The sequence below is a fragment of the Garra rufa genome, chromosome 1 (genome assembly GCF_049309525.1).
Source record: "Garra rufa chromosome 1, GarRuf1.0, whole genome shotgun sequence".
Classification (NCBI taxonomy): domain Eukaryota; kingdom Metazoa; phylum Chordata; class Actinopteri; order Cypriniformes; family Cyprinidae; genus Garra; species Garra rufa.
In genome coordinates this window covers 31,275,291-31,301,166 of record NC_133361.1, presented here as the reverse complement: position 1 = coordinate 31,301,166, position 25,876 = coordinate 31,275,291, and the positions used below count along the sequence as shown (strand labels likewise).

The following is a 25,876-nucleotide window of genomic DNA, read 5'->3' as shown; positions in this document are numbered from 1 at the left end:
TGTCAACGTTTTGGTCCCCGAGCCACTTAGTTATCACTTTTGCCTTATGGCACGGTGCTCCATCGTGCTGGAAAATGCATTGTTCTTCACCAAACTGTTGTTGGATTGTTGGAAGAAGCTGCTGTTGGAGGGTGTTTTGGTGCCATTCTTTATTCATGGCTGTGTTTTTGGGCAAAATTGTGAGTGAGCCCACTCCCTTGGATGAGAAGCAACCCCACACATGAATGGTCTCAGGATGCTTTACTGTTGGCATGACACAGGACTGATGGTAGCGCTCACCTTTTCTTCTCCGGACAAGCCTTTTTCCAGATGCCCCAAACAATCGGAAAGAGGCTTCATCGGAGAATATGACTTTGCCCCAGTCCTCAGCAGTCCATTCGCCATACTTTTTGCAGAAGATCAATCTGTCCCTGATGTTTTTTTCTGGAGAGAAGTGGCTTCTTTGCTGCCCTTCTTGACACCAGGCCATCTTCCAAAAGTCTTGGCCTCACTGTGTGTGCAGATGCGCTCACACCTGCCTGCTGCCATTCCTGAGCAAGCTCTGCACTGGTGCCACTCCGATCCCGCAGCTGAATCCTCTTTAGGAGATGATCCTGGCGCTTACTGGACTTTCTTGGACGCCCTGAAGCCTTCTTAACAATGCAGTGGAAAGTTTTTTTTTCGGGATTAAGTTAATTTTCATGGCAAAGAAGGACTATGCAATTCATCTGATCACTCTTCATAACATTCTGGAGTATATGCAAATTGCTATTATAAAAACTTAAGCAGCAACTTTTCCTATTTCCAATATTTATGTAATTCTCAAAACTTTTGGCCACGACTGTACAGTGCTAGACCGCCCCCTGCTGGACATGGTAGCATGATGAACTCACTATCACGTTGTGTTGTGTATGTTTATTACAACTTATGAAATTAAGGTTAAACCACTGATGTCACAATGGAATATTTTAATGATATCCTTGCTACCTTTCTGGGCCTTGAATGTGTCAGTTGCATTACTGTCTATGCAGGGTCAGAAAGCTCTCGGATTTCATCAAAAATATCTTAATTTGTGCTTAAGCTTTTATATTAAAAAAGTACTATTAACTTTTTAATGATTACATTTTTTGCACATAAAGATGCATGCACTAACTTTAAATAAGACAAAACACTTCCCAACTTCACACAGTAAACACAATCAGTGTCTACCTCCACACTGCACGGCCTGCCACAGCCTGCCTAAACTCATATTCAGAAACTGCTAATTATCTATAATGAAGAGGTAGCGTGAATAGCTGTGTACCATGAGACACACACTTATGAGTGTGATAATTGCATCATATGTCTATCCCAATGTAATCCTGTTTGCCTGATGCAGGCCTGTCCTGGGAGAGCAGCAGCATGGGCCTAGGCCAGGGAACTTATTACAGTTTATGTAATTATGGGAGAAAGATCGGAGCGATTCCCACACAGAGCGCTTGGAAGGAAGGAATTGGGGGAAAGAGAAGATGGAGCGAGGCATCTGTTTCCGTTTAGCTCTTGACCAAAGAGCGTGATGGGAGCACAAGGTGTCCAACCATAGTCTTTATAACAATGCCCACGGACAAACAAACACACCACAAACCATCTTTGGTTTAATCCTCACGAGTGCATTTAACTATAAAAATGAGGATGTTCCAATGAATGACTGCGTCATACGGCTAACACGAATTGATGTGGGAAAAGAACAATGTGTTTTATGACAATAACAAAAATGCCCCTTTCTCTTTAACGCACTGTAAGACAGATAATTCATATTTCATGCTGTAACGCAATGATATAGTGTTAGGAATATATAGTATAAGATCACTAACAGATGGTACTGTTAGTAATAGTCTAGCTGTTGTCATACAATTGTAGGTAGGTATAATATAAAGAGTGATAGGTATAGTATACTATAAATATATATTAATTACATTCCTGATTTTACAAAAGCTGATTTTCATTCACTCAGGTTTGCTTGTTTGTTACTATGAAACCAACGATGTCAACAGCTGTGAGTCTCATTTTGTGAGAATAAGTCCAAATGAACATTTAAAGTGGTTTAAAATGGTTTTCAATCATATGGCCTCTACAAATTTCTAAATGACTTAAAATGAGACATTAAAATAACACAAAACCATTAAAACAAAAACAAGCTAGAATATATATTCACCCCTCAACAACTGGGTTGTGAGTTCCAATGGCCTACAAAACACTGAGGCAACATCTGAAGCAAGGTTTTTTTGGTATCATTGAGCTACTATTTTTGTCATTTTAGTAGTTTTTATTATCATTATTATTATTATTATTATTATTATTATTTTGCAGTATTATCAAGTAAAACAAAATTAAAACAAGAAATATTGTTTAATGGTTTTAATATTTAAAAAAAAATAAAAATGCCTACTTTTTAAAGTTTTGTTTTGCTTTTTAAACTATAGAACCCTCTCTATATTTATTAAGAATAATAATAACTATTATTATATAAAAGCTAGAGCCCTCTGAAATCTATTATATTTTTTTCCCCAAAATTTCTTTTTTTTTTTTTTTTCTCTCAAAACTACTTTTTCTTTTCTGTTTTCATTTTTCTGGACTCCTTTTTAATGGTTAAATTAAGTTAGATTAATCAGAAAACATGCCTAATTAATTGAAATCATGCAACTTATACAATTTAACATCAATGTATTAAAAGTTGAACAAAATGGGCCCTATGAAATGTTTTTCTTCATTTATCATTCATGCTTTTTGTTACCAAATTTTGTATTTAAATATGTCTAATTATTTGAATGTATATAAAAAAAATAATTTATTAAAATATGCCTTTACAATCACCCCATGAATGTTTTTTTCCCCAGAAATTCTGCTGTGTATTTGATTTTTTTTTTTTATCATCAAATTAAGGCATAACACATTAACTGATCTTTTAACCAAATGAAAGTTAAACAAACTTTATATTTTTTGGGAAACAAATGGGTTTACTATCATTTAAAAGAATAATATTGTGCAATTACTCCTTGAAAAAGTAAAGTTTTAATAATTTTAGTAGTAGTAGTAATAGTAACTGTAGTTACTAATAATCTGACACAATTTCTTCAAGTTGAGCCTTTAAGTTTTATTGTGACTGGTCGCTATGAGGAGCTTTTTTGCTTCAATTTGAATGCTTCACAAACACATTTATATTTAAAAAGTTTCTGTGTTTATGGCGTGATTTGACGAATTCCGTGATATTCTGTGTTATACAGTAAAATCTATTTTTATGACTGGATTGTGCATTGCGGAAATTATAAGGCCCTAAAAACCATAAAACAATATCTGGACCATTTACATTTTTTTTTTTTGTCTCTTCAGATCTCACCTTTTGCTATGCCATGTGTGTGGCACACTGCAGACGACTGAGGTGAACATGAGAGCTGTGATGAATGAGAACAGCACCAGGTAGATCAGACCCTCCAGTCCATCATAACACACACCAGTCAATGCCTGCACATAATCCTGCACATAAACAGAGATAGTATTAAACGCAGAGTCTGTCATCATTTACTCACTGCCATCATTGACTTTCTTTCATCAGCAGAAGCACAAAAATATGATACAGGGTTTGAACATCAAGACAATGAAAAATAATGACAGAATAATGTTAATTTTTGGGTCAACTGTCACTTTAAATGCCTTGCATGAAACAACACTAATAGAAACCAGTCTCCGCTGGGTATGTGGATAATAAATACAGAAGATTTGAAAACAGACTTATAATATCTAGTGCTTCCTGCAGAAGACAGCACCATATGCTGCACAGAGAAACAGGGCTTTTAATAATACATGTTGACCGAACCGCGACCAGCCCTACACATGAAGCTATCAGAGAAACATAGCAGCGTCTTCCTTCCTCCAAATTACAGTCATTATTAACTGCAAAATTGCTCCATTTGTAATTACTGCCGGCGCTGCTCTGCATCTCCAGCACAAACTTTCCCACATACAGCCCAGATGTACGGTTTGGACCGTGAAGTATGCTATTGCTTTTGCAGTTTAATAATGTATAACACGTTTCCAGAGGTCCATATTTTATCCGTTACTTTTTCTTCTCATGGGAAGGAGATGCACTTTTAGGACCACCCACACAGCAGGCCTCTGTCTCTCAGCCCTGAGGAGGAACTCTAGTCATGCTGAATCCTGAAATATCTCCATCTCAAAGAAGAGAACAGACTCCAGACTGCAGCAGTAAGTGCTGGTAAGGTAAGGTTTAGAGCAGATAGAAGATAGAAACACATATGTGACCTTGGACCACAAAACCAGTCAAAAGTAGCACAGGCATATTTGTAGCAATAGGCAACAATATCTTGTATGGGTTAAAATCATTAGGATATTAAGAAAAGATCATGTTCTATGAAGATATTTTGAAAATTTCCTGCCGTAAATATATCAAAACTAATATTTGCATTTAGTAATATGCATATTTAGATTTTTTCGCACCCTCAGATTGTAGATTTTCAAATAGTTGTATCTTGGTCAAATATTGTCCTATCCTAAGCTTATTTATTTCGTTTTCAGATGGTGTATAAATCGGTTTCCAACAGTTTATAAAATTAAAACCATTCGGCCGGCGCTACAGAGCCGCAAATATCAGGACTACCAGACGCATGAACAGTTTTTTCCCCCAGGCAATCCACCTTATGAACAGTTAAAATGTTCCTCCCATTGTGCAATAAAAATGTGTGGAATAATCTGACATCTACTGCTGCTACCTCCACCCTAACACCCTAACTGTACATACGTATTTGTCAATTTATTTTTTACAAATTATTATTATTATTTTCTATTTTTATTTTTGGTCTATTTATGCTTACATATGTGTATTTTTTCTTATTCTCTTATTTTTATTGTCTGTGCGTCTCTGTGTACTGGAAGCTAATAACACTGAAACAAATTCCTTGTATGCGCAAGCATACTTGGCAATAAAGCTCTTTCTGATTCTGAAACTTGCGACTGGTTTTGTGGTCCAGGGTCACGTACGTACGTGAGTGTTTGTGTTTGTGAGCGAGCTGCAGGTGGGCTGCAAAACCTTGTTTTTCCATGTCACAGAAACCCACAGTTGGAGGTTACAGTGAAAATGGTGGCAACATGTGCTTAATTTACTTTGAAACACAATTTCTTACCATGTGCAAACTGCGGCAGTCTACAAGAGCAGTGAGCTGGTGCAGTCCAACTTCAGTGATGTTCAAACCACCCTGAATTTGCTCTAGGTTTCCCTAAAAAAACAGGAAGATATAGTTGTAAATATCATGGTTACAGCAATATCCAAAGAGATATTCTCATTTATATACAAGTTCAAAAGTAACTTGATCAAAAAAAAATTGAAAACAGCAATATTGTCAACTATTATTAAAATTTTAAATGTTAAATTTGTTTTCTTCAAGTTTTTTTCTATTTTTGTGTAAAATGTACTTTAAAGTGTAATGTATTCCTGTGGTGACAGCTGAATTTTCAGCAATTTTCACAATATAATAGTCACACAGACTATTTTAACAACGTCCTTACTACCTTTCTGGGCCTTGAAAGTGTCAGTTGCGCTGCTGTCTATGCAGGGTCAGAAAGCTTTCAGATTTTCATCAAAAATATCTTAATTTGAGTTCTGAAGATAAATGAAGGTCTTACGGGTTTGGAACGAAATTATTGTGAGTAATTATTGACAGAATTTTCATTTTTGGGGAACTATCTCTTTAACGCGTCTATTTTACTATTCTAATGCTTTATTCACTCTTTATGAGTTCAGCACTCAATGGCACCCACATGACAAACCAAAACATTCACACAGGAGGATGTCAAAGAAAAGAGGCTTGTTTTCCTTTCTTTCAAAGACTCAGTGTTGTGTGAGGTCTAAGTTGTATAAAGCTGCAGCGGTAATCAGATTTTGGCTGGTTCTAAGGGTGAAATATTTCCATTGATTCAGCGTTTTCTCTCAGCGCTTGTGTTTCAGCGAGAGGGCGTCTTTTTTCCCCTCACATGTACAGAATGTCAACCATCACTTTGTCCCAGAACACACACAGATGTTGCACAATGAAAGAGCAGAGGCCCATGGGTTGTAAACACACACACACACACACACACACACACACACACACACACACACGTTGGGTTTACATGTTTTATGGGGACATTCCATAGGCGTAATGGTTTTCATACTGTACAAACCGTATTTTCTATGGCCCTACACCTAACCTACACCTAAACCTAGCCCTCACAGGAGATTGTGCATACTTTTACTTCCTCAAAAAAAACTCATTGTGCATGATTTATAAGCCTGTTTCCTCATGCGGACCTGAGAAATGTCCCCACAAGGTCAAAATCTACTGGTATTCCTATCCTTGTGGGGAAATTTGGTCCCCATAACGTGATGAAAACCAGGTACACACACACACACACGCTCACCTTTGTTTTGGGGTATTCACGGACTGCAGAGCGCAGTAGTTCTGAAACATCGTCCTGCATTTCCACCAGTGCTTTGTGACTTCCTGACAGCTTCTACAACAACAAGAAAAAATTGTTACATGCGATGTGCAAACATTATCTCATATACAAGCTCATACTGAAAAATATGAATATTTGTAATATTTTAATAACAATTGTGATTTTCTTTTAGGATTCTTTGATGAATAGAAATTTTAAAAGAGCAGTATTTAAAAAAAAAAAAAGAAATCTTTAACAGTATTACAAATGTCTTAACTGTCACTTTTGATCATTTGAAGGCGTCTTTGCTAAATAAACTGCTAAATAAATTTCTTAATAAAATTCATAAAACTATGTCTTTATTAAAGAGGACATCAGATGTCCATTTTCCACAAGTTGATATGATTCCTTAGGGTCTTGATGAAATGTCTGCAACATAATTAGGTTAAAATACCTCAATAGTTGTGTTAAACAACACCCTTTTTACCTCGTCAAAAACAGCTCTGTTCACAGTGACCCGTTTCGGTGCATTTCTCTTTAAATGGTAATGAGCTACTTCTTACCCTCTCTCTTCCTTATTTTTTGTGTATCCAGTGGTGCGTTACCATCAAATATAAAACTAATCCACTGCGTCCTCAAAGACTCTTATGATCACTTACCAAACTACAAAACACCTGCACTGCTTCTGAAACATTGTTGTCACTACAGCTGCACGAGCGCAGAGAAAATGGCGGACAGCGTACAACTGGCTGAGGGCGGAAACATGCTAATACGGGACAGTCTGTCAGAAGCTGTGGGCGGGGCTTGAGCAATGTGACATCATACTACTCAGAAAATCAAAACGCCTCGATAATTTAGACCGTTTAGGTTTTTGGGGATTAAAAAAAAGGTGTGAATGGATTTTTAATCATTGTAGGGTGGTTGTATTCACACACCACTAAGATACAATTATACCAAAACACCACATAAAAGTAAATTCTGCAAACGATGTCCACTTTAATGAGGAGTGTAACTGTTTGATTGTTGGAGTTATTTTCTGAAACACACAAAATGCGATATTAAGAGCTAGACAGGTAACACAAACTGGGTTGCGCAACTGCCACTTCCTGCCCAATACAGAAGTATTTCCTCAGTGTCCGTTCACCACTGCACACGCCAACGCTCACTCCCCTGTTAGTACTGCAGCAGTAGTGAAAGACGTTTGCATAATGCAACAGTGCATTTACACCCAGCAGCAAAAGTCAGCACAGGCTCTTGTACCTGGCCATTAGGACATTTTAATGTGTGTCACGAAGCATTTCAAGAGCACAGGTCTTGAAGACATGAATATTTGAGATGCCAAATGGCCACCGTGCCAGCTTTGTCTGCCAACAGTTCCACAATCATAGGCTAGAAAATTTGCTGACATTCACTTAGAAAGAGGCAGTGAAAGTACAGCATGTCCTTCTTTACAGAGCTGACAGAAGACTTTTGCTTTCAGTGTTAATGGCAGGCAACAGTGCTGGAAACTAACTAAAGACAAAAGGCAGCAGCAAGTACAGGCTCAATGCTGCTAGCAGGAATCATGAAAAACAACCTCACAAATGCCGTTCCAATTTTGTTTTTAAAATAATGCTGCCTTAGAAGATAAGAGATTTTGGTAAAATTCAAAGGCAGCATTATATACTAGGGATGTAATGGTGTTACCAATATTGTGGTAACGTGATAGCAAAACTGTTTCGGTATTATCGTGGTCAACTGATGATATGAAACAATAGGTCTTAAAATACATAACTTAATATTATAACATAAAGATCTTTAAAAGTTGTGTTTTGGGCCATTATGCTTTGGCACAGTATCTGTCTAACAAACTAAAAGCGAAAGCACAACATGGCTTTTAAATCCTTTAAAGTCTACTAGATTTGTAGTGAGGCGCGTTTTTGTAAGCCTTTTTTCACTAAAGCTGGAGTTTTCCATCAAAATAAAAGCTCTACTGCTGTTTCCATTAAAATAAAAACTTAAAAGTGAAGTACTTTTGCTGACAGTTAGAGGTTTAAATGGGTAACAAGATTTTGATTACATTGCATCCCTATTATATACACGATCATTTAAAAGTTTGAGGTTCAAAAGATTTTTTTTAAAACAAATTACTACTTTTATTGCCAAAGGACACATTAAATTGATCAAAGTGACAGTCAAGACATTTATAATGTTACACAGGATTTCTATTTCAAATAAACGCTGGTATTTTCACCTTTTTAAATCAAATAATACTGAATAACGCATCAAGTTTACACAGAAATATTAAGCAGCACAATTGATTTCAATGTTTATAACGATAAGAAATATTTCTAATATGTTCAGCATATTTGAAGGATTTCTGAAGGATCATATGACACTGAAGACTGGAGTAATCATACTGAAAATTCAGCTTTACATCACAGAAATAAATTACATTATAAAATGTATTCTAACCGGAAACTGTTATTTTAAATTTTAATAATATTTTAGTTTGTGTTTTTATTGTTTTTGCAATTTCTTTCAAAAACATTATTAAAATATAATCTCAAACAGATAAGGAAATCACAGAAAAACAACTAGTTGTTTTGAGTGTCTTATGTGAAGGTACCTCATTTTTGTGCATAGAGGGTAGCACAGCAACAGTTTTTTGAAGCATTAAGCATTAAATGTGTTGCAAAACCTTCAATATTTCTTTTTAAATGTTCTTGGTGATATTTTAAGCCTGAAATCAATACCCATTTCAATAAATTGCAGTCTCATATGTGATCAGGCTCATTTCATCTGTATGCTGCATGAGAACTGGAGCAACTCCATTTAGAGGCATCAGCTGACAAAGTAGAGCATTCAATCTCCATATGGGCATTACCCTTCATTTAAATCAAATGACATCAAGACAATGGAGCGCTCACTGACACAATTCATCAATCATGATCAGTTAAGAGCTGTGATTTGTCTGAATCATGCACATGCATTATTCACATAAAGACATGGAGTCTGACTCCATTAACTTAAGGGAGAGGCGGGGAGCCAAAGGAACACACATTTCTATCGAGCCGCTTGCAATGAGAATGCTAATGTACAGTGACAAACGAAACAGGGGGCGGAACTTCCTCTCTAATGGAGTGTGAGGAGGGAGGAGATTGGCTTTCGTCCAAACTCCAGAGAGATGCAGAAGAAACAACCTTAATGGTCCCTCACACCTGTACTAAACTCTTTCAGAGTCTTAGAAGTCTAATAATAAAAATCAAATATAATAAGAAAGCTATGGTTACCTGTTGAAAGGGGTTGACCTGACCCACGTTACATGTGAGGTAATACTCCAGGATATCTGTAAAGACAGAGAGAGGCAGTTGGTCAAGGCTAATGACATGAACGAAATCAGCATTTATCATCTAGATGAAGACCCACTCAGGTATGACAGCTTTTCCATTTGTCTGCACCTACAAGCATATAATACAATTTAAACCTGCAACACTCTAAAAAGCTTCTCTTTTCTTTCCGTTTGACATCTGCCCAAAGCAGATGAACCCACACACAGACACGCTATCATTTACTGAGAACAGAGAACCCCACAGCAGCCACTTCAGATATCTAAACAGCTATATTTCCACCACTTCACTTCCCAGTCAATGCACATGAGTCAATAACCCATCTCAAACCAAATCTGCAGATTTTTTGCATAGATATTAGAGGAAAATATGTGGAATTAATTTAGACATGCTAAATGTGTTAAATAAAGCTAAAGGCACTTGTATTGGTAGCTGAGAGCATAATAAATGAGCTAAATATTTAATAAGACTCAATGCCTTCAGACTTTGAGGTCTTCAAAAAGAACTCTTGCCTGGTGCAGGAGTTCAAATCTAATAATATTAGGGATGCACCGAATGTTTGGCAACTTAAATTATTTGGCCGAAATTAGCAAAAAAACGCTCTTAATAAGTGAAAGACAAATAAGCGAAAAGGCTGAAATAATTATATCGAACAGCGACGTGACGCGATCAAATAGAGGCACACACTAATGCAGCAAACATGTCAGCATTTAAAACTGTCAGAGAAAGACACTCTCAATCATTACAAGCACCGACAGCATGAGACTGTTTAGAACCACATCGCATGTCTTCGATGAGAAGAGAAAGGGTGGTTGTTGCTGGTTACTGTATGATGACTGAAATCGTGAAATGGTCTTAAACCATTAGTAAATAAACTATTTAATAAACTAAATAGTAAAAAAAGTCTAAAGCACAAAGCAAAATCTGCGCTGAAACAGCGTTATGAGAATCATTCATAAATCTGCTGCTATCAGCAAACAGTATTGAGGTCTTTTTGTGGGATTCTGGCAAAATAAAAGTCAACATTCATAAATGTTAGCATTGTAATTTTACTGTTGTTCTGTAAAAAAAAGAAGATAACAATCATTACAACAGCTCTATTAATGCATTTATTACATATATTAACATTTTCCTTTGCTCAGCAAGGCTGTACAAAACACAAGCCTGATTCAAGAAGGGGGTCTTAAAAATGGCCAAAGAATATTATTTTACTAACTTATTAATTTTAAGTTAAACTGTGCTTTGTTGGTAGGCTATAATGTCTACTAGAATGTTAAAAATGTATGCAATGGCGAAAAAATTGGCAAAATACATTTTACATACATTTTCGGTAATCGGCCTTCGGCCTAGTGTTTAACTTTGTTCAGCTTCAGCTTCGGCCAAGAATTTGGCCTAATTCATATATTGCATATAGCAGTAATTTGTGTCATATTTGGTTAAATTTCATCCTGTGCTTTTAATTATCTTCAGCAAATGTGAAGAAAAATCGCACAATTCCACATTTGAAGGGTGCTGGCAGGTCACTGAGGATTTTTACAAGCACTGAAAAGACGACAGCTGAAGACTTTCTAAAAAGCAGTTTAGTATTTCAAAAAGTGCAGCCTGATGCTAGCAACACCAAGGTTATTGGTTTAATTCCCATTAAATTACAAGTACAAATTGTACACTCACACACTAAGTTTGTTGTCGGTAAGCATGGGTGCCCAACCCTGTTCCTGTAGACCAATCATCCTACAAAGTGCAGCTCCAATCTTGATTCCACACACCTAAACCAGCTAATTCATCTCTTAGGTAGCACTTGATAATTACAGACACCTGTATTGGAGCAGGGCTGGAACTAAAGTCTGCATGAAGGTAGATCTCCAGGAACAGGGTTGGGCACCCCTGGTCTAAAGTATAAGTTCACTTCCAGAATAAACATTTCCTGATAATTTACTCACCCCATGTCACCAAAGATGTTCATGTCTTTATTTCTTCAGTCGCAAAGAAATTAAGGTTTTTGAGAAAACATTCCAGGATTTTACTCCATATAGTGGACTTCAATGGGATCCAATGGGTTGAAGGTCCGAACTGCAGTTTCAGTGGGCTCTACACGATCCCAGCTGAGGAATAAGAGTCTTATCTAGCAAAAGGATGTTATTTTCTAAAAAAATAATAATAAAATAAAAATTCTGTACCTTTTAACAAAAAATGCTCATCACATGTGTGAAAGGTCATGTGTGATGTAGGCGGAAGTGAACCCAGTGTTTACGAAGATCCAACACGATTATGTAATGCGTGAATTCAGAGGCGCACATCACAGAGCTACTACAAGACGAGCATTTGTGGTTAAAAAAAGTGATTACTTGTTTTGTTTTGTTTTTTTAGAAAATTTCCTATTTGTGTAGAGCCCTTTGAAGCTCCATTGAAACTGCGATTTTTTGATTTCATTGATCACCAATGAAGTCGACTATATGGAGAAAAATCCTGAAATGTTTTCCTCAAAAACCTTCATTTCTTTTCAAATGAAGAAAGAAACACATGAACTTTGATGACATGGAGGCGAGTTAATTATCAAGTTATTTTTATTTTGTAAGTGAACTAATCCTTTAATTAAAGGTTGTATCAGCGATTTCTAGCCTGAAACATAAAGTGTCAATTTCAGCTGACCTTTCTTCACGATCCGCTTGCTGCCTGCCCCATAAATTGTCTGTGAAAAAACCGCGTCTCTCTGGTCAGCCTAGGGTCCGAGATATGCCAAAAAAACAATCGGTGCTACCAACGATTCCACAGATAAACAAACAGTGTTCCAACCAATCAGCGTCAGGAGTTTGGTGTTGTGGACTTTCGCTCCGCCTCCCTCACATCCCAGCACCAGTAGGAAAGTCCACAACACCAAACCCCTGACGCTGATTGGTTGGAACACTGTTTGTTTATCTGTGGAAAGGTTGGTAGTGCCGATTGTTTTTTTGGCATATCTCGGACCTTAGGCTGACCAGAGAGACGCGTTTTTTTCACAGACAATTTATGGGGCAGGCAGCGAGCGGATCATGAAGAAAGGTCAGCTGAATTTGACACTTTATGTTTCAGGCTAGAAATCGCTGATACAACCTTTAAATTGATTAAAATGAACAATATTGATTCACAATCTGATCTGTGAATGTATAAAGATGAATGGAAATAAAGATCTAGACTGCAGTATTAAAAATACTTTCTATTTCTGCACAGGAAATGGTACTTATTCACACAGTCCTCTCACAAACCTCCACACGCCAACGCAGATGGAGACTTGGGCCATCTTCATGCGCAGCTTGCAGCGGGTTGCGTGGACGCGAATCAAAAACAGACACATGCGTCAGAGCGGTGGGCTTGTTGAGGAGGAGTGTGATGCTTTCATCACTATCATTACACACGTGGACACACACATGGCAGCGGTCACAGGGAAAAGTGGCTGCTTGTAAAACCTGCTTATGAACAAGCCAATTCCCCCATCCCATACAACCGGCCTCTCTGATTGCCCTATAAATGGTATAATTATGAGGGGAATAACCTGGCCTCTCAATTATATCCATGGATGGTTGTATACAAAAGGCTGAACTGAGCCGCATTCATTTATAGTGTGGCTGGATTTATAGGTTGTGATAGTGTTCAGTGTGAGGGCCAGAGCCACACAGGCTCATATGTCAAGTGTAAACGACCTCCAGTAATTGGAAGTAATATTGGGTGACTGGTGATGCCCATATGAAACCAAACAAAGACAATGGAGTGGCTTCCAAAATGCGATCTGAGAGGAGGCAGAGCTTTAAATCCCACTCACACCGCGATAACTGCAGGCTGTAAAAGATCCTGATTCATGCGAGGCAGGAAACACGCCAGCGCACTGACACATCTTATTTATGAAGTGTTTCACAGCTTTTCTTCAATGATGATTGTAAAATTTAACATCCTTCTGAGACGTTATCAGATGAGTAAATGGCATATATAATAGAGGACGATTATAGCATGCATTACTGTTGATTTTTAAAGAGGAAAGCGTTTAATTTAGATACATGTTAGGGCAACTGTCATCATCTGGGTTGAGGGAACATGAAGTAGAATTAATGTGGATACACAATGTTGTCATTGTAAGAAACATGTAAAGTAATAGGTTAGACAATCATAAGAGAGCTTATTTACATGTAGAAATAGCTCAAGCGTTCGGCCTAATTCTAAAAGTTAGATGTTTTTGGTGTAAAATGGGTTAAAAAAAAATAATAATAATAATATTGCGTTTCCAAAAGTTTTCTTTTAAGTTTCTTTTAAGTTCTTTTACATTCAATTATAAATGAACGTAATAAAGGGTTGACTAGATTTACGATTTTAATTATTTTGAGAATGCATCACAGCCTGTAAAAAGGTCCATATGGCCTCTTTAAACAACTAGATTCAGTATTAAGCAACACAGCACAGAAGACATGCTTGAAGACATACTGAGGCTTTCCTCACAGAAGAAAAACGATGGCTGGCAAAAGGGACATGTGTGCTATTTGTAAGTACATAAATGTCTTGGTTCTATTCTAGGGAAACGCAGTAGGATGAGTCAGTCTAGGACAGCGATAGCCAGAAGGAACACACTCAGAGCTTTCTTTGTGGTTTCCATCTACTGCCATTAATGCTTCCGGCTAAATTACTGCTCCAGATATAATTCTGGAATAAAGGGATGTAATTAGTGGAAAGGTGTAAACTAAGATCTGATTTGCATATTTTGATGATGCTCCTGGTAATTAGAGATGTTTTCAGATCGGTTTCATGTGTCTCATGCCACTTAGTCAGACTTATTTTATTCTAGAATTATTAGCAATATATTTTTCCTGATGAAGAAATCATACTTTACAATTATTTTATCCAAACTACTTATTTTGTTCCTTTTTTCCACATAATACATCTTAATATCTTTTTAGATAAACTCCAAGCCAAGGTAAGGCTGCTCTCGGCGGGGTCATGATTGCTAAATGACGCTCAAATCATTTTTTTTTTTTTTTTAATAGTTTGCTATTAAAGATAACGTCTAAGTATTTAAAGTCTAAAAAAGTACATTCTTGCCTAAAAAACTCTTAAAACTACATTCTGTGACACAAAACAGTATTATTTATATAATTATAGTATATATAAAAAAATTGCTATCAGAAATGGTTAGAGTTCTGATATCACTAGAATATTGCACTTTTATTTTTTTGCCCATTCATCTTTAGCGATGAGCTCCTCCAACTCTTTCAGGTTGGAGTGTCTCCTTGCCATCACCCTGATCTTTAGTTCTCTCCACAGATTCTCAATTGGATTTAAGTCAGGACTCTGGCTGGGACACTGCAAAACGTTTATGTAACCATTTCTTCACCACTTTTGCTGTGTGTTTTCGCTCATTGTCGTGCTGAAATGTCCACTGGTGCCCAAGGCCAAGTTTCTCTGCAGACTGCCTGATGTTGTTGTTGAGAATTTTGCATTGCTCCTTTTTCATGGTGCTGTTTACTGTGATTAGGTTCCCTGGTCCACCGGCTGAAAAACACCCCCAAAACATTAGGTTCCCACCACCATGTTTGACAGTGGGGATGGTGTTCTTAGGGTTGAAGGCATCTCTGTTTTTACGCCAAATGAAGTCTACATTCATTGTGGCCAAACAATTAAATTTTTAGTTTCATCTGACCATAAAACAGAAGACCAGAAGTCTTCTTCTTTGTGAGCATTTGCAAAGGCTAAGCGGGCTTTTGTGTGCCTTATCTGCAGAAGTTGTGTCCTCTTTGGTCTGCGTCTGCGGAACCCAGCGGTGTGCAGTGTCTGTGGACTGTCTGCCTTGAGATGTTTCCACCAGCAGAGCCCAGATTCATCAGGATGGCCTTGGGGTTGATCTTTGGATTCTTTTTTACCTCTCTCACTGTCCTTCCTGGCCAGCACAGGTGTCACTTTTGGCTTCCAACCATCCATCCTCTGAGATTTTTCACAGTGCGGAACATCTTGTTTTGAAGTTCCAGTGGCTACAGTGCAAAGTATCATTAAAAAATACATTTAGAGATGGTCTAATAGCCCTTTCCTGACTTGTGAGCAGCCACAATGCCCAGCAGCAGGTCCTCAGTGAGCTCCTTTGTCTTAGCCATGACTGTCCACAAACCAACAGCAGAGAGCTTCTGTTTTTCACCTGTTGAGTTGATTAAAACACCTGTTCCCAATGAATCAGGGTAATTAGGATGCTTTAGAACAGCTTGGACTATTTGGAATGGTACAGAAATTTGGATTTTCCCATAGACTGTGACAGTTTGCAAAGGGTATGAATAGTTATGGACATGCCACTTTTTGTTCAAATATAAATAAAAGCTGAGAAATATTATTTTCAACAAAGATGCATCTTGTACATTGTCTTATTATCTTTTGGGAGAAGCCTGCGTCAGTTCCGGTCAAAAAAAACTTGCTGGTTTAATAGTCAGAATTTGCCAGGGTTATGAATAATTTTGGGCTTGATTGTATATACATTCATTCAAAATTATTATTATTAATTTTTTCCAATTAATAAATATTTGAAAAGTTTTAGTTAATGATAAAACCTCTGCTTCAGAGGACTTAAAGTGATAGTTCACCCAAAAAAAGTAATTAATTACTCACCATCATGTTGTTCCAAAACCGTAAGACCTTTGTTCACCTTCAGAACACAAATTAAGATATTTTAACGAAATTCGAGAGTGTTCTGATCCTGTATAGACAAACGCAACTACACTGTGCACTCTCTTGAACCAGAGTCAAAGACTGAAACAAAAGAGATTAAATTGTTGAATAAAGTCATTATTTTTGCTTTCTTTGCACATAAAAAGTATTCATGTAGCTTGAACCACTGAGGTCACAAGGACTATTTCATCGATTTCCTTACTACCTTTCTGGGCCTTGAACGTGTCAGTTGTGTTGCTGTCTATGCAGGGTCAGAAAGCGCTCGGATTTCATCAAAAATATCTTCATTTGTGTTCTAAAGATGAATAAAGGTCTTACGGGTTTGGACATGAGGGTGAGTAATTAATGACAGATTAGCATTTTTGGGTGAACTAACCTTTTAGTGCACAAGTCACATTTTATTTACATGGTCAATAAAAAAAACGTGTTAGACTGAGAAAGCCTGGGTGAAAATTCATAATTCTCCTTCTGAGTTACAAGTCTGGAAAGACAGCATGGTGAATAAAAAAATGGCAGAACGTTCAATTTTGTGTGAACTATTCCTTTAAGGACTTATTTAGAGCAAACGAGAGGAAGACTGCAGATAGGAAGAACAAAGATAAGAATAGAGCCCAGAAGACACACAATTACATGGGTGTGTGAAGCTGATAGTCACATGGTTTATCATCCCCATCCTTCAGCGGTTTTCTCTTCCTCTACTCTTATCTCTCCTCTGTTCTCCAGAAGTTTTTTTTTTACTGTAGCTCTTCTCTACTCAGCTGACCAACAAAGTGATTAATCATAACAGACAACAAAGTTGACATAGCAAACCTGCTTCTACTACATTAAAGCATATAGGGATGCCTACAAAAAGACACTTCTGCTTCCTGTATAGCACAAATTCTAGAGGGTCACTGATCCAAGTCCTCTGCATTTCGACGTGCATCGCTAACCACATGCATGTGGTTAGATAATGAAAGCAACATAATGAAAGCATTTAAAAACACTCAAAAGGATTTACACGCTTAAGCCAGTGTAAACGCTTCCTTTCCATTGATTAAGTCATAGGAAGACCCATTTCCAATGAGCCGTACCCTGAGTCCACCTAGATTAGGTTTAACCAGAATGTGTGAGCAGCAACTTCTTACTCCGGCCACCCAAAGAGCAACGCTCAGACAGGCAAAACAAACACAGACCAAGAGAAAAACACCCACGCGGTTGTCTCTTCCCCCTGATTTACTGAGAGCATCCAGCCTCCTGTGGATAATAAGGTCACTTTGAAGAGGAACTGCTGGTTGAGTAATGCCGATAAAGTGAGGAAGAGAAAGTCAGATGGAACACTTCCTCTCTGATCCAACAGGAAATCCTTCAGAAAACACACTCCTCCGTCAGGAGGCGTAGCACAGACTAAATTCAGACAGACTCACAAGTGATTCACAATAACACCTGCTAGATTAAGCATCTTACTCACAAATCAACAGGAGGTGGAAGAAAGGAAGAAAAAGATATGTAATATCAGTCAGATTTGAAAGAAAACTCTATGGATTGCAGTGAAATAACACATACCTCTCTTGATAAACGTGTACTGCTCTGACACCTTGGTAATGTACATGTCAGGCGCTGCACAGAAGTCACTGAAGCCCTAAAATGTAAGAGAAAAGCAAACAAAGTATATTAAAGGGAGTATATTCTACACTTTATAGCATGCTATTTTTTCCTTAAGTTCAAAAATGTAACATCTCTACAGACAGTTTATTCATTAAATTGATCAAAAGTGACATTGAAGACATTTATACAACAGATTCCTATTTCAAATAAATTCTAGTCCTTAAACTTCCTTTTCATTTCAACTTCTGTAAGAATTGTGGGGGGAAACAATTCCATGGTTTCCACAAAAACATATTAGAATGATTTCTGAAGGATCATGTGACACTGAAGATTCAAGTAATGATAAAATGCATTCAAATATAATATTTTCACAAAATTACTAATTATGTTTATTTTATTTTGTTATTTATGTTTATTTTATTTTATTTTAAATTATTTTTGGATTAAATAAAAGCAGTCTTGGTGACTGTAAGAGGCTTCTTTCAAAATCATCTTACCAACCCCAAACTTTCAAAGGGTAGAGTATATATTTTTAGCCGTTATTTTTAGCGACAGTGTTTAATTAGCATCCTGACAGCTTGCTGTGCTTTAACTGGTTGACAAGTGTTGTGTTTTTAAGATAGCGTGTGAAGCTATAAATAGTCCCAACTTAAAAACAAATTCACCTTGAAATCCCTTAATTCTGTTTCACTTCATTTTTGCAGTGGCAAGAAAACATCTAAATTTCCCCTTAGAAATGCAATCAGGCCCTGGCGAATCTGAAACTAACCTAACCATACAGGGACTTCCACACAACCGATTTACCAACTAGTGTATGCCACCCACTGGCACTGACTAGTCCCTTTTGACTAGTTTTGACTTTGATCCGTAGGTCTGTACATTCCTAATATATAAATATATAAACATTTTGAACATTTCAGTTGCATTGCTGTCTATACAGGGTTCGAAAGCTCATGAATTTCATCAAAAATATTAATTTGTGTTCCGAAGATGAACAAAGGTCTTACGGGAAGAGCATGAGGGTGAGTAATTAATTACAGGAAATTCATTTTTGCGTGAACTATCCCTTTAATAGTAGTTGTATAGTATAACTCTGCTAAACAGGTTGCTAAATCACAGATATAAGCCATTACTGGCTGCTTTAGGTATTTCCACAGTTATAAATTGTGCATGTGCAGGGAGATCACAAGAGAAAGCAGCATCACTACAATACTGTCCTGGCCTCTGTGTGGAGAAGCGTTGCCATGGAGACACTCACCGAGGAGACAGTCAGTTCCAGACCCAGTGAGCCCCAGCTGATTACCAGTGCCAACACACCCAGAAAACACACCCTGAGAAAACACAGATAACCAGCATTTCAACCATCATTATATACAGCGTATATACATATTATGATCTTCTAAAAGGAGGGAAACCCCTCACTGGGCGTTTCTGCCTAGAAAAACCTTTCATCCCACTACAATTTTCATAACTTTCATCTATAATATGAATTTAGTGGAGGCAAAAGTGGGATTCAAATCCATTAACCTTACTGCACATTTAATAAATAAATAAATAGCATATAATAGCATAAAAATGGAAATTAAAAGTAAAATCACTAAATAAGTACATAAAATTTGAACAAAAATGATTGTTTGCCGTATAGAAACTCTAAAATGGAAATCTTTGCGGTGAACAGGCAGAAAATGAATCGAGTTTTTGGTGATGTGTACATAATTGAAAATTATGGTTCCATCTGTACCTTTAAATAAAGGCCAAGTCAAGAACTAGGGTGGTATCATTGTAAAGTAAATGCCTTGAGCATATGGCAACCTAAAGATTTCATGCTTTTAGCAACTTTTATTACAAAGCAAATCAATATCCTGACATTTACCTTCTGACATGGCCTCAAGTCAAACCGGCTTTTTTGCGACATAATCCGAACACACAATGTTAAATGTCTTAATGTATAGTAAATAAGACAAGCTAGAGGAAATTGGTAAGCCAGCTCCAGGATAGAGACGGCAGGCTTTAATGTGAGCTCTAGCCTGGGGGGAAACGATGCACTGCTTCCTCCAATAAGACACAGCAGGTTAACGACGGCCTTAGAGACACAATGGCTCTATCTGTAAAACTGTGTTTTTTGGCAGGTCTGGTGGAAGGAGTTGTGCGCTATCTACTAAATGACCGGCCCAACACTATGTACCCAAGGTACTCCAGGACACACAGGAGGAAACAAAACAGAAAGGCTCTTCCAGAGAATAACTCGCTTACTTACAAACACAATAGCACTGTTCAAAAACCCAGTATGTCGCTTACCTACCTAAACAGCATTTTAAACGACATACTTCCACAAGATAGCCAAAGCAACACTGCCAGGGTTGAAAACTTTTGAACAGAATGAAGATGTGTACAATTTTCTTATTTTGCCTAAATATCAGTTTTTTTGTTCATTTAGTACTGCCCTTCAGAAGCTACAGAAGATACTTACATGATTCCCAGAGAACAAAATAAGTTAAATTTACCCTGATCTTCAAATTAAAAAAAGTCTTGATGCCTCCTATTTTTTTCTGAAGCATCAGTGAGCGTTTGAACCTTCTGTAACAGTTGCATATGAGTCCCTCGGTTGTCCTCAGTGTGAAAATATGGATCTTAAAATCATACAGTCATTGTTGGAAAGAGTTCAAATACACAACAATACTAAAAAATAAGAAGAAGAAGAATTTGTGGGACCTGAAGGATTTTTCTGAAGAACAGCGGGCAGTTTAACTGTTCAGGACAAACTCAAGGACTCATGAACAACTGACTTAAAAAAACAAACAAAAAAACTGTGGATCATTCAGGTCACAACATTGTATTAAGAATGGGGTCATTTTTGTAAATTCAACTATTATTTTCTCTTGTGGACAACATTCTGTGTGAAATATCCTATTGGAGGTCAGTACTAAATAAAAAAAATGACATGCATTTTTTACGATCCCTCTTATTTTGGTAAAATAATTTACATTTTGCAGCACATCACATGAGGTAGTGTGGTAAGAAGTTACTTTCAACATAGAGTGGTTTTGGAGAAAATTTGGTTTTGTTAATGTGTCTGTTTTTCAAGCCATGTTGTTCAGACGCTGTGGAGAAAGCTTGTCACGCTGTTGTTCTTCTGTTTTTCTGTGCAATCTCTAATTCAAAACTTCCCAGAGGGGGGGGAATCTGAGAGAATGAGACATTATCATTTCTCTGTTGGAGCTAAAACAGATGAGCATAACCAACACTTCATAAATCAATCTGGTGTAACTGCTTTCAGAAATCATTCATCACAGCCTTATGGAGTGGCATCGAGTGGACGGCTCCCTGACAACTGAAAGACTTTTGAGTCAGTGACAAGAGCAGATCAAATATTGCTGGTCATTCGCTAGTCTCTATAAGCTCTATTTTCCCTGGTGTACCACACGACTCAAAAACACAACCATATGACTAGTCTTACCCAATCAGAGTTCCTTTGGAGTTGCGGATGAGGCCGAAAAGCACCAACAGGCAAATGAGCACGTCAAACAGCAGCAGGCCCAGGTAGCCCAGCCACCTAAAGAAAACATTACAAACACAGCAAAATCCACAGTTAAATGTAATGAACACTATAACAAATGTATTGCAAACTCAAAAATGATAACACTTTTAGGAACATTAAGTCATTAACACATAGTATAAGATGCTTAACATATCAGGTGTCTCTATTTAAACATACAAATGAATTCTAAATACAGGAAAAAGTGTTTTTTTCTTTTAAGAAATTTATATTTTGACTAAATGCACTAAATTCATGATGTTACAAAAAAAAAAAAAATATATATATATATATATATATATATATTGTTATAGCATTTCACACTATCATTGTTTTTAACGTATTTTCGCTCTAATAAGTACAGCCTTGGCGAACATAAGAGATTTTAAAAAAAATCTTACAGACTGTAATGTATACAAGTTTAAAATCTAAGATTCATAACATATCAAATGTAAATGCCCTGAAGTAGTAGCTTTTATACATCGTCTGAAGTTTATCCATTCAAAACTTGCCAGCATGTTTATAGGGGTTGTTGTTGTTATGTAGCATAATGATGGCAACTTTTGTATGAGCAACCACCATTTCTATTTTCAGAAAATGTTTTTTTTTTTTTTTTTTTTTAAATCAAAGCCAAATTTATTTGGTTTTCTGGTTTCATCCTGTTTTGGAAGACTGAAATGAAATTTATGTTGGCTTTTTAAGTAAACAGACTCCAAAGCAACTTCTTTCAGTGAGAAATGTAAATAGCCGACGGGAGGTGGAAAGAGGCAGCGAGTGAACAGAATACTAATTTCTATTCTCTCTAAGAGTGCACTGTTCACAACTTAAGTGATACAGAGAAATCCTTTGAGCGTTTTTTTTTTTTTTTTTTCCCACTGAGACTTTTTTGGGATGTTAGAAAGGTTTTACAACTTTAAACTAAGTGAAGTACACTTTATAATGTGTGTCAGAAACATTTCTAGGGTTGTCGCAACACTAAAATTTCGGTGAGCAGTATAAGGGATTCCTAAAATTTTTGTCAGCCGAACTCCTTTTAGCAAATATGTTTACTTCCTGAACTAAGGAAACACCATACATTAAGAGCCGGGGGTGAAAACTTTTTGAATTTGAAGATCAGAGTATATATAAAGTATATATAAGACATATAAAAGAGAATTATAAGTAGAGAAGTATATATAAAGAGAATATTTGACTTTTGGGAAACTTCCGAAAAGCAGTAGTAAATTAAAAAATATGATATTTGGGAAAAAAAGAAAAATGTATACATTCTGTTCAAAAGTTTTCACCCTGAAAGTTGAAAAAACAAAAAAAATTGTGGGACCTGAAGATGTTTTTTTATGAAGAACAGCAGGCAGTTTAACTGTTCAGGACAAACAAGGGACTCATAAACAACTATCACTAAACAAAAAAACACAGCTGTGGGTCATTCAGTTAACAACAGAGTATTAAGAATCGAGTTTTTGTAAACTTTTGAACGGGGTCGTTTTTATAAATTCAACTATAATAAAATAATTATCATTTAGCAGATTCTGCAAGGTGTATGTAAACTTTTGCCCTCAACTGTACATTTACCCTCAATCAATGCTTATGAAATATTTTAACAATTATTGAAACCAATATCATCACCAAAAACACCTTTATTAAAAAAATAAATAAATATATAAAATGTTAATTTACTTGAACTTAGGTTCTAAAATCAGTAGGGCTGTCCCCGACTATGAATTTTCATAGTCGAATCAGAATTTTCGAATCTTTCTATAGTCGACCGATAGTCGAATCATCTTATGTGCGTGTGTGAATGGGTTGGGAGGGGCACGACACTATAGTCAGCAGGAGGGTAAAACTATTTTTATTTTATTTTATAAGCGACCAAAACTGCCTGCCAACTGACAGACAAACTTATTTAGGTTTTAATAAAAACACAGAACGCGTCTTTTAGTTCTAAAAACGCGAGGCGCACAGCACTGCCTTTTTTGGTGACTTTTAATGAAAGAGCAGTGTGCTGCGGTTTTTTTATGTTGCTAAGCAACGACCAAAACAGCTGTCCTGTCAGTCAATTCAAAGGATTATAGCGCGAGAGCTCTAAAATCTTAGTTTTTTTGCTGTTAAGTAAACTGTCATATTAGCAGAAACCCTAAATAATACAGCTCCGGGTTACCCACGATAGACACCAAAGGTTTCTCCTCCATTTCTTGCAGTCTCCGGACTTTTTAAGCAACGGTAAACTTTCGCCATCACAACAGAAGGCCCGCCTCTCCATTCATTCGATTGGACAATGGAAAAGAACGCGAATGACGTTTAGGCGTTTTTCCGCTCAGAGTTGATTTTTTTTTTTTCAACTTCAGGCGCTCAGAGCGCTCCTGCAAAACGCGAGGCGCAGCAGGCGGCGAAAACGCGAGGTGCCCTGGGCGCATAAACAGCGTGCAGAACTCTCACTGCCAACAGAAAACCATTCAAAAGAGGCGCCTCCAACTGCAAAAACGCGTTCGGTGTGATCGCCGCCATCCCTGCCGTCAAGATGGTCCTCATCTCGTCATGCATCAGGGAAAGTGAAAATTAAATTAGTCACAGGGGTGGTTGGATTTATTTACAAACACGTTAAAAATATTTATTGAACGCTTCTTATTTTTCACTTTTGTTTTTACTGCATTATCATAATCAAAGGCTGTATATAACTTAATATAACCGTACAAAACCAGTAGTTCTGTGTGCAATTAGACATTGAGCACCCCCATATTGCCAAAATGGTATGATGCTCGTTTCACCCGCGAAGATTCGACTGTGACTGTGAGATCGGTGGTCGAATCAGGCTCCGCATATCGATGCATCGAATCTTCGACTATTCGGGGACAGCCCTAAAAATCAGTATTCGGTTTTAAATTTTAGAATTGATTTGTTACTGAAGTACTGAAAGACATCATTGTACGTACCTGTACCAGTCATATAGTTCAATCTGAGTTGCCAGATCCTCCAGAGAGATGCTGAGATTTCTCCAAAAGGGAATGTCAGCCATCTGACGAACCAGCTCGCTCCGCTGATCCTGGAGTTTCTGCACGATGGACAGGTAGTCTGTGTGCTTTGCATACTGTTCCTTTAGAATCCGAAGGTTCTCGTCCACAGTCTGGCTCTGAGCCGATGTACTTTCTGACACCTACAAACACACACATTTGCTTTGTAAGCTACAGACCACAAAGTGTAACATCCGAGTATGTCATTGAGACTGTCAAGCTCTGGCGTATTTTTCATGTAAACATAACCCAGTGTGCATCAGTGCCTCACCAGTCTGTGCACTCCTGACAAGGTACGGTTGGCATGGCGGAGAGAGTAGGTAAGCCGATTCACGCCATCACAGGTCTCGCCATTCCCGTAGAAACCAACAGCAATGCCGGCACTGCAAGGAAACAAAGAGAGAGGCGTGAGGAGGAGGAAAAGGGGAACGAAGGCCTTTGGAAGAGCTGTGGTAACCCTGAGGAATAGGTCAGTAATGTCCTAAAAATCCTACACACAGCCGGCAGAACACACAGATATGCCTCAAATTCAGACTACTTTGCCCTGATAACACAACTGAACAGACATGGAGAAGTTCACTTTCAAAACAAAAATTTAAAGATAATGTACTTACCTCCTTGTCATCCAAGATGTTAGTCTTTCTTTCTTCAGGCGTGAAGAAAACATGTTTTTTGAGGAAAACATTTCAGGATTTTTCTCCATATAGTGGACTTCTATAGTGCCCTGAGTTTGAACTTCCAAAATGCGGTTTAAATGCAGGTTTAATCGATCCCAAATGCCCAAAAGCCATGGAGGAAGGGTCTTATCTAGCAAAACAATCGGTTATTTAAAAAAAAAAAAAAAAAAAAAAATTTATATACTTTTTAACCTCAAACTCTCGCTTGTCTTGCTCTGCCTGAACTCAAGACAGTTAGGGTATGTCGGAAAACTCCCATCTCATTTTCTCGTCCTACATCGCCGTTTTACCTTTTGAAAAGGGTGTTTTATCTTCTTTGCACATTCACTTTGCAAACACTGGGACGGTACTTCTGCAGCAATGTAGGGGTTTTGAAATGATTTTTGAAGTTAAGGGAGAAAATGAGACGGGAGTTTTTCGACCCACCCAGTTTTGAACCAGAGATGCACAGACTACTCATGTACATCGCAGAGAGAGACAAGGAAAAAAAAAAAAAACCTATCGTTTTTCTAGATGAGACCCTTCTTCCTCAGCTGGGATCATTTGAAGCTGCATTCAAACTGCATTTTGGAAGTTCAAACTCGGGGGCACCATAGAAGTCCACTATATGGAAAAAAAATCCTG

At 37.3% G+C, this 25,876-nt stretch overlaps 1 protein-coding gene across 1 annotated transcript in view; it reads right to left on the bottom strand.

Annotated features, from left to right (window-relative positions):
- Positions 1–3,351: 3,351 nt before the first annotated feature.
- Positions 3,352–25,876, bottom strand: part of ttyh3a (tweety family member 3a) — a 62,048-nt gene continuing 39,523 nt past the window's right edge. The window contains exons 3-11 of the mRNA XM_073832538.1: positions 24,847–24,958; positions 24,498–24,718; positions 21,490–21,585; positions 19,291–19,363; positions 17,991–18,066; positions 9,720–9,775; positions 6,430–6,522; positions 5,157–5,249; positions 3,352–3,492 (exon numbers count right to left, since the gene is read on the bottom strand). Coding sequence (XP_073688639.1) covers positions 3,352–3,492; positions 5,157–5,249; positions 6,430–6,522; positions 9,720–9,775; positions 17,991–18,066; positions 19,291–19,363; positions 21,490–21,585; positions 24,498–24,718; positions 24,847–24,958 — 961 coding nt within the window. The remainder of the gene's footprint in view (positions 3,493–5,156; positions 5,250–6,429; positions 6,523–9,719; positions 9,776–17,990; positions 18,067–19,290; positions 19,364–21,489; positions 21,586–24,497; positions 24,719–24,846; positions 24,959–25,876) is intronic.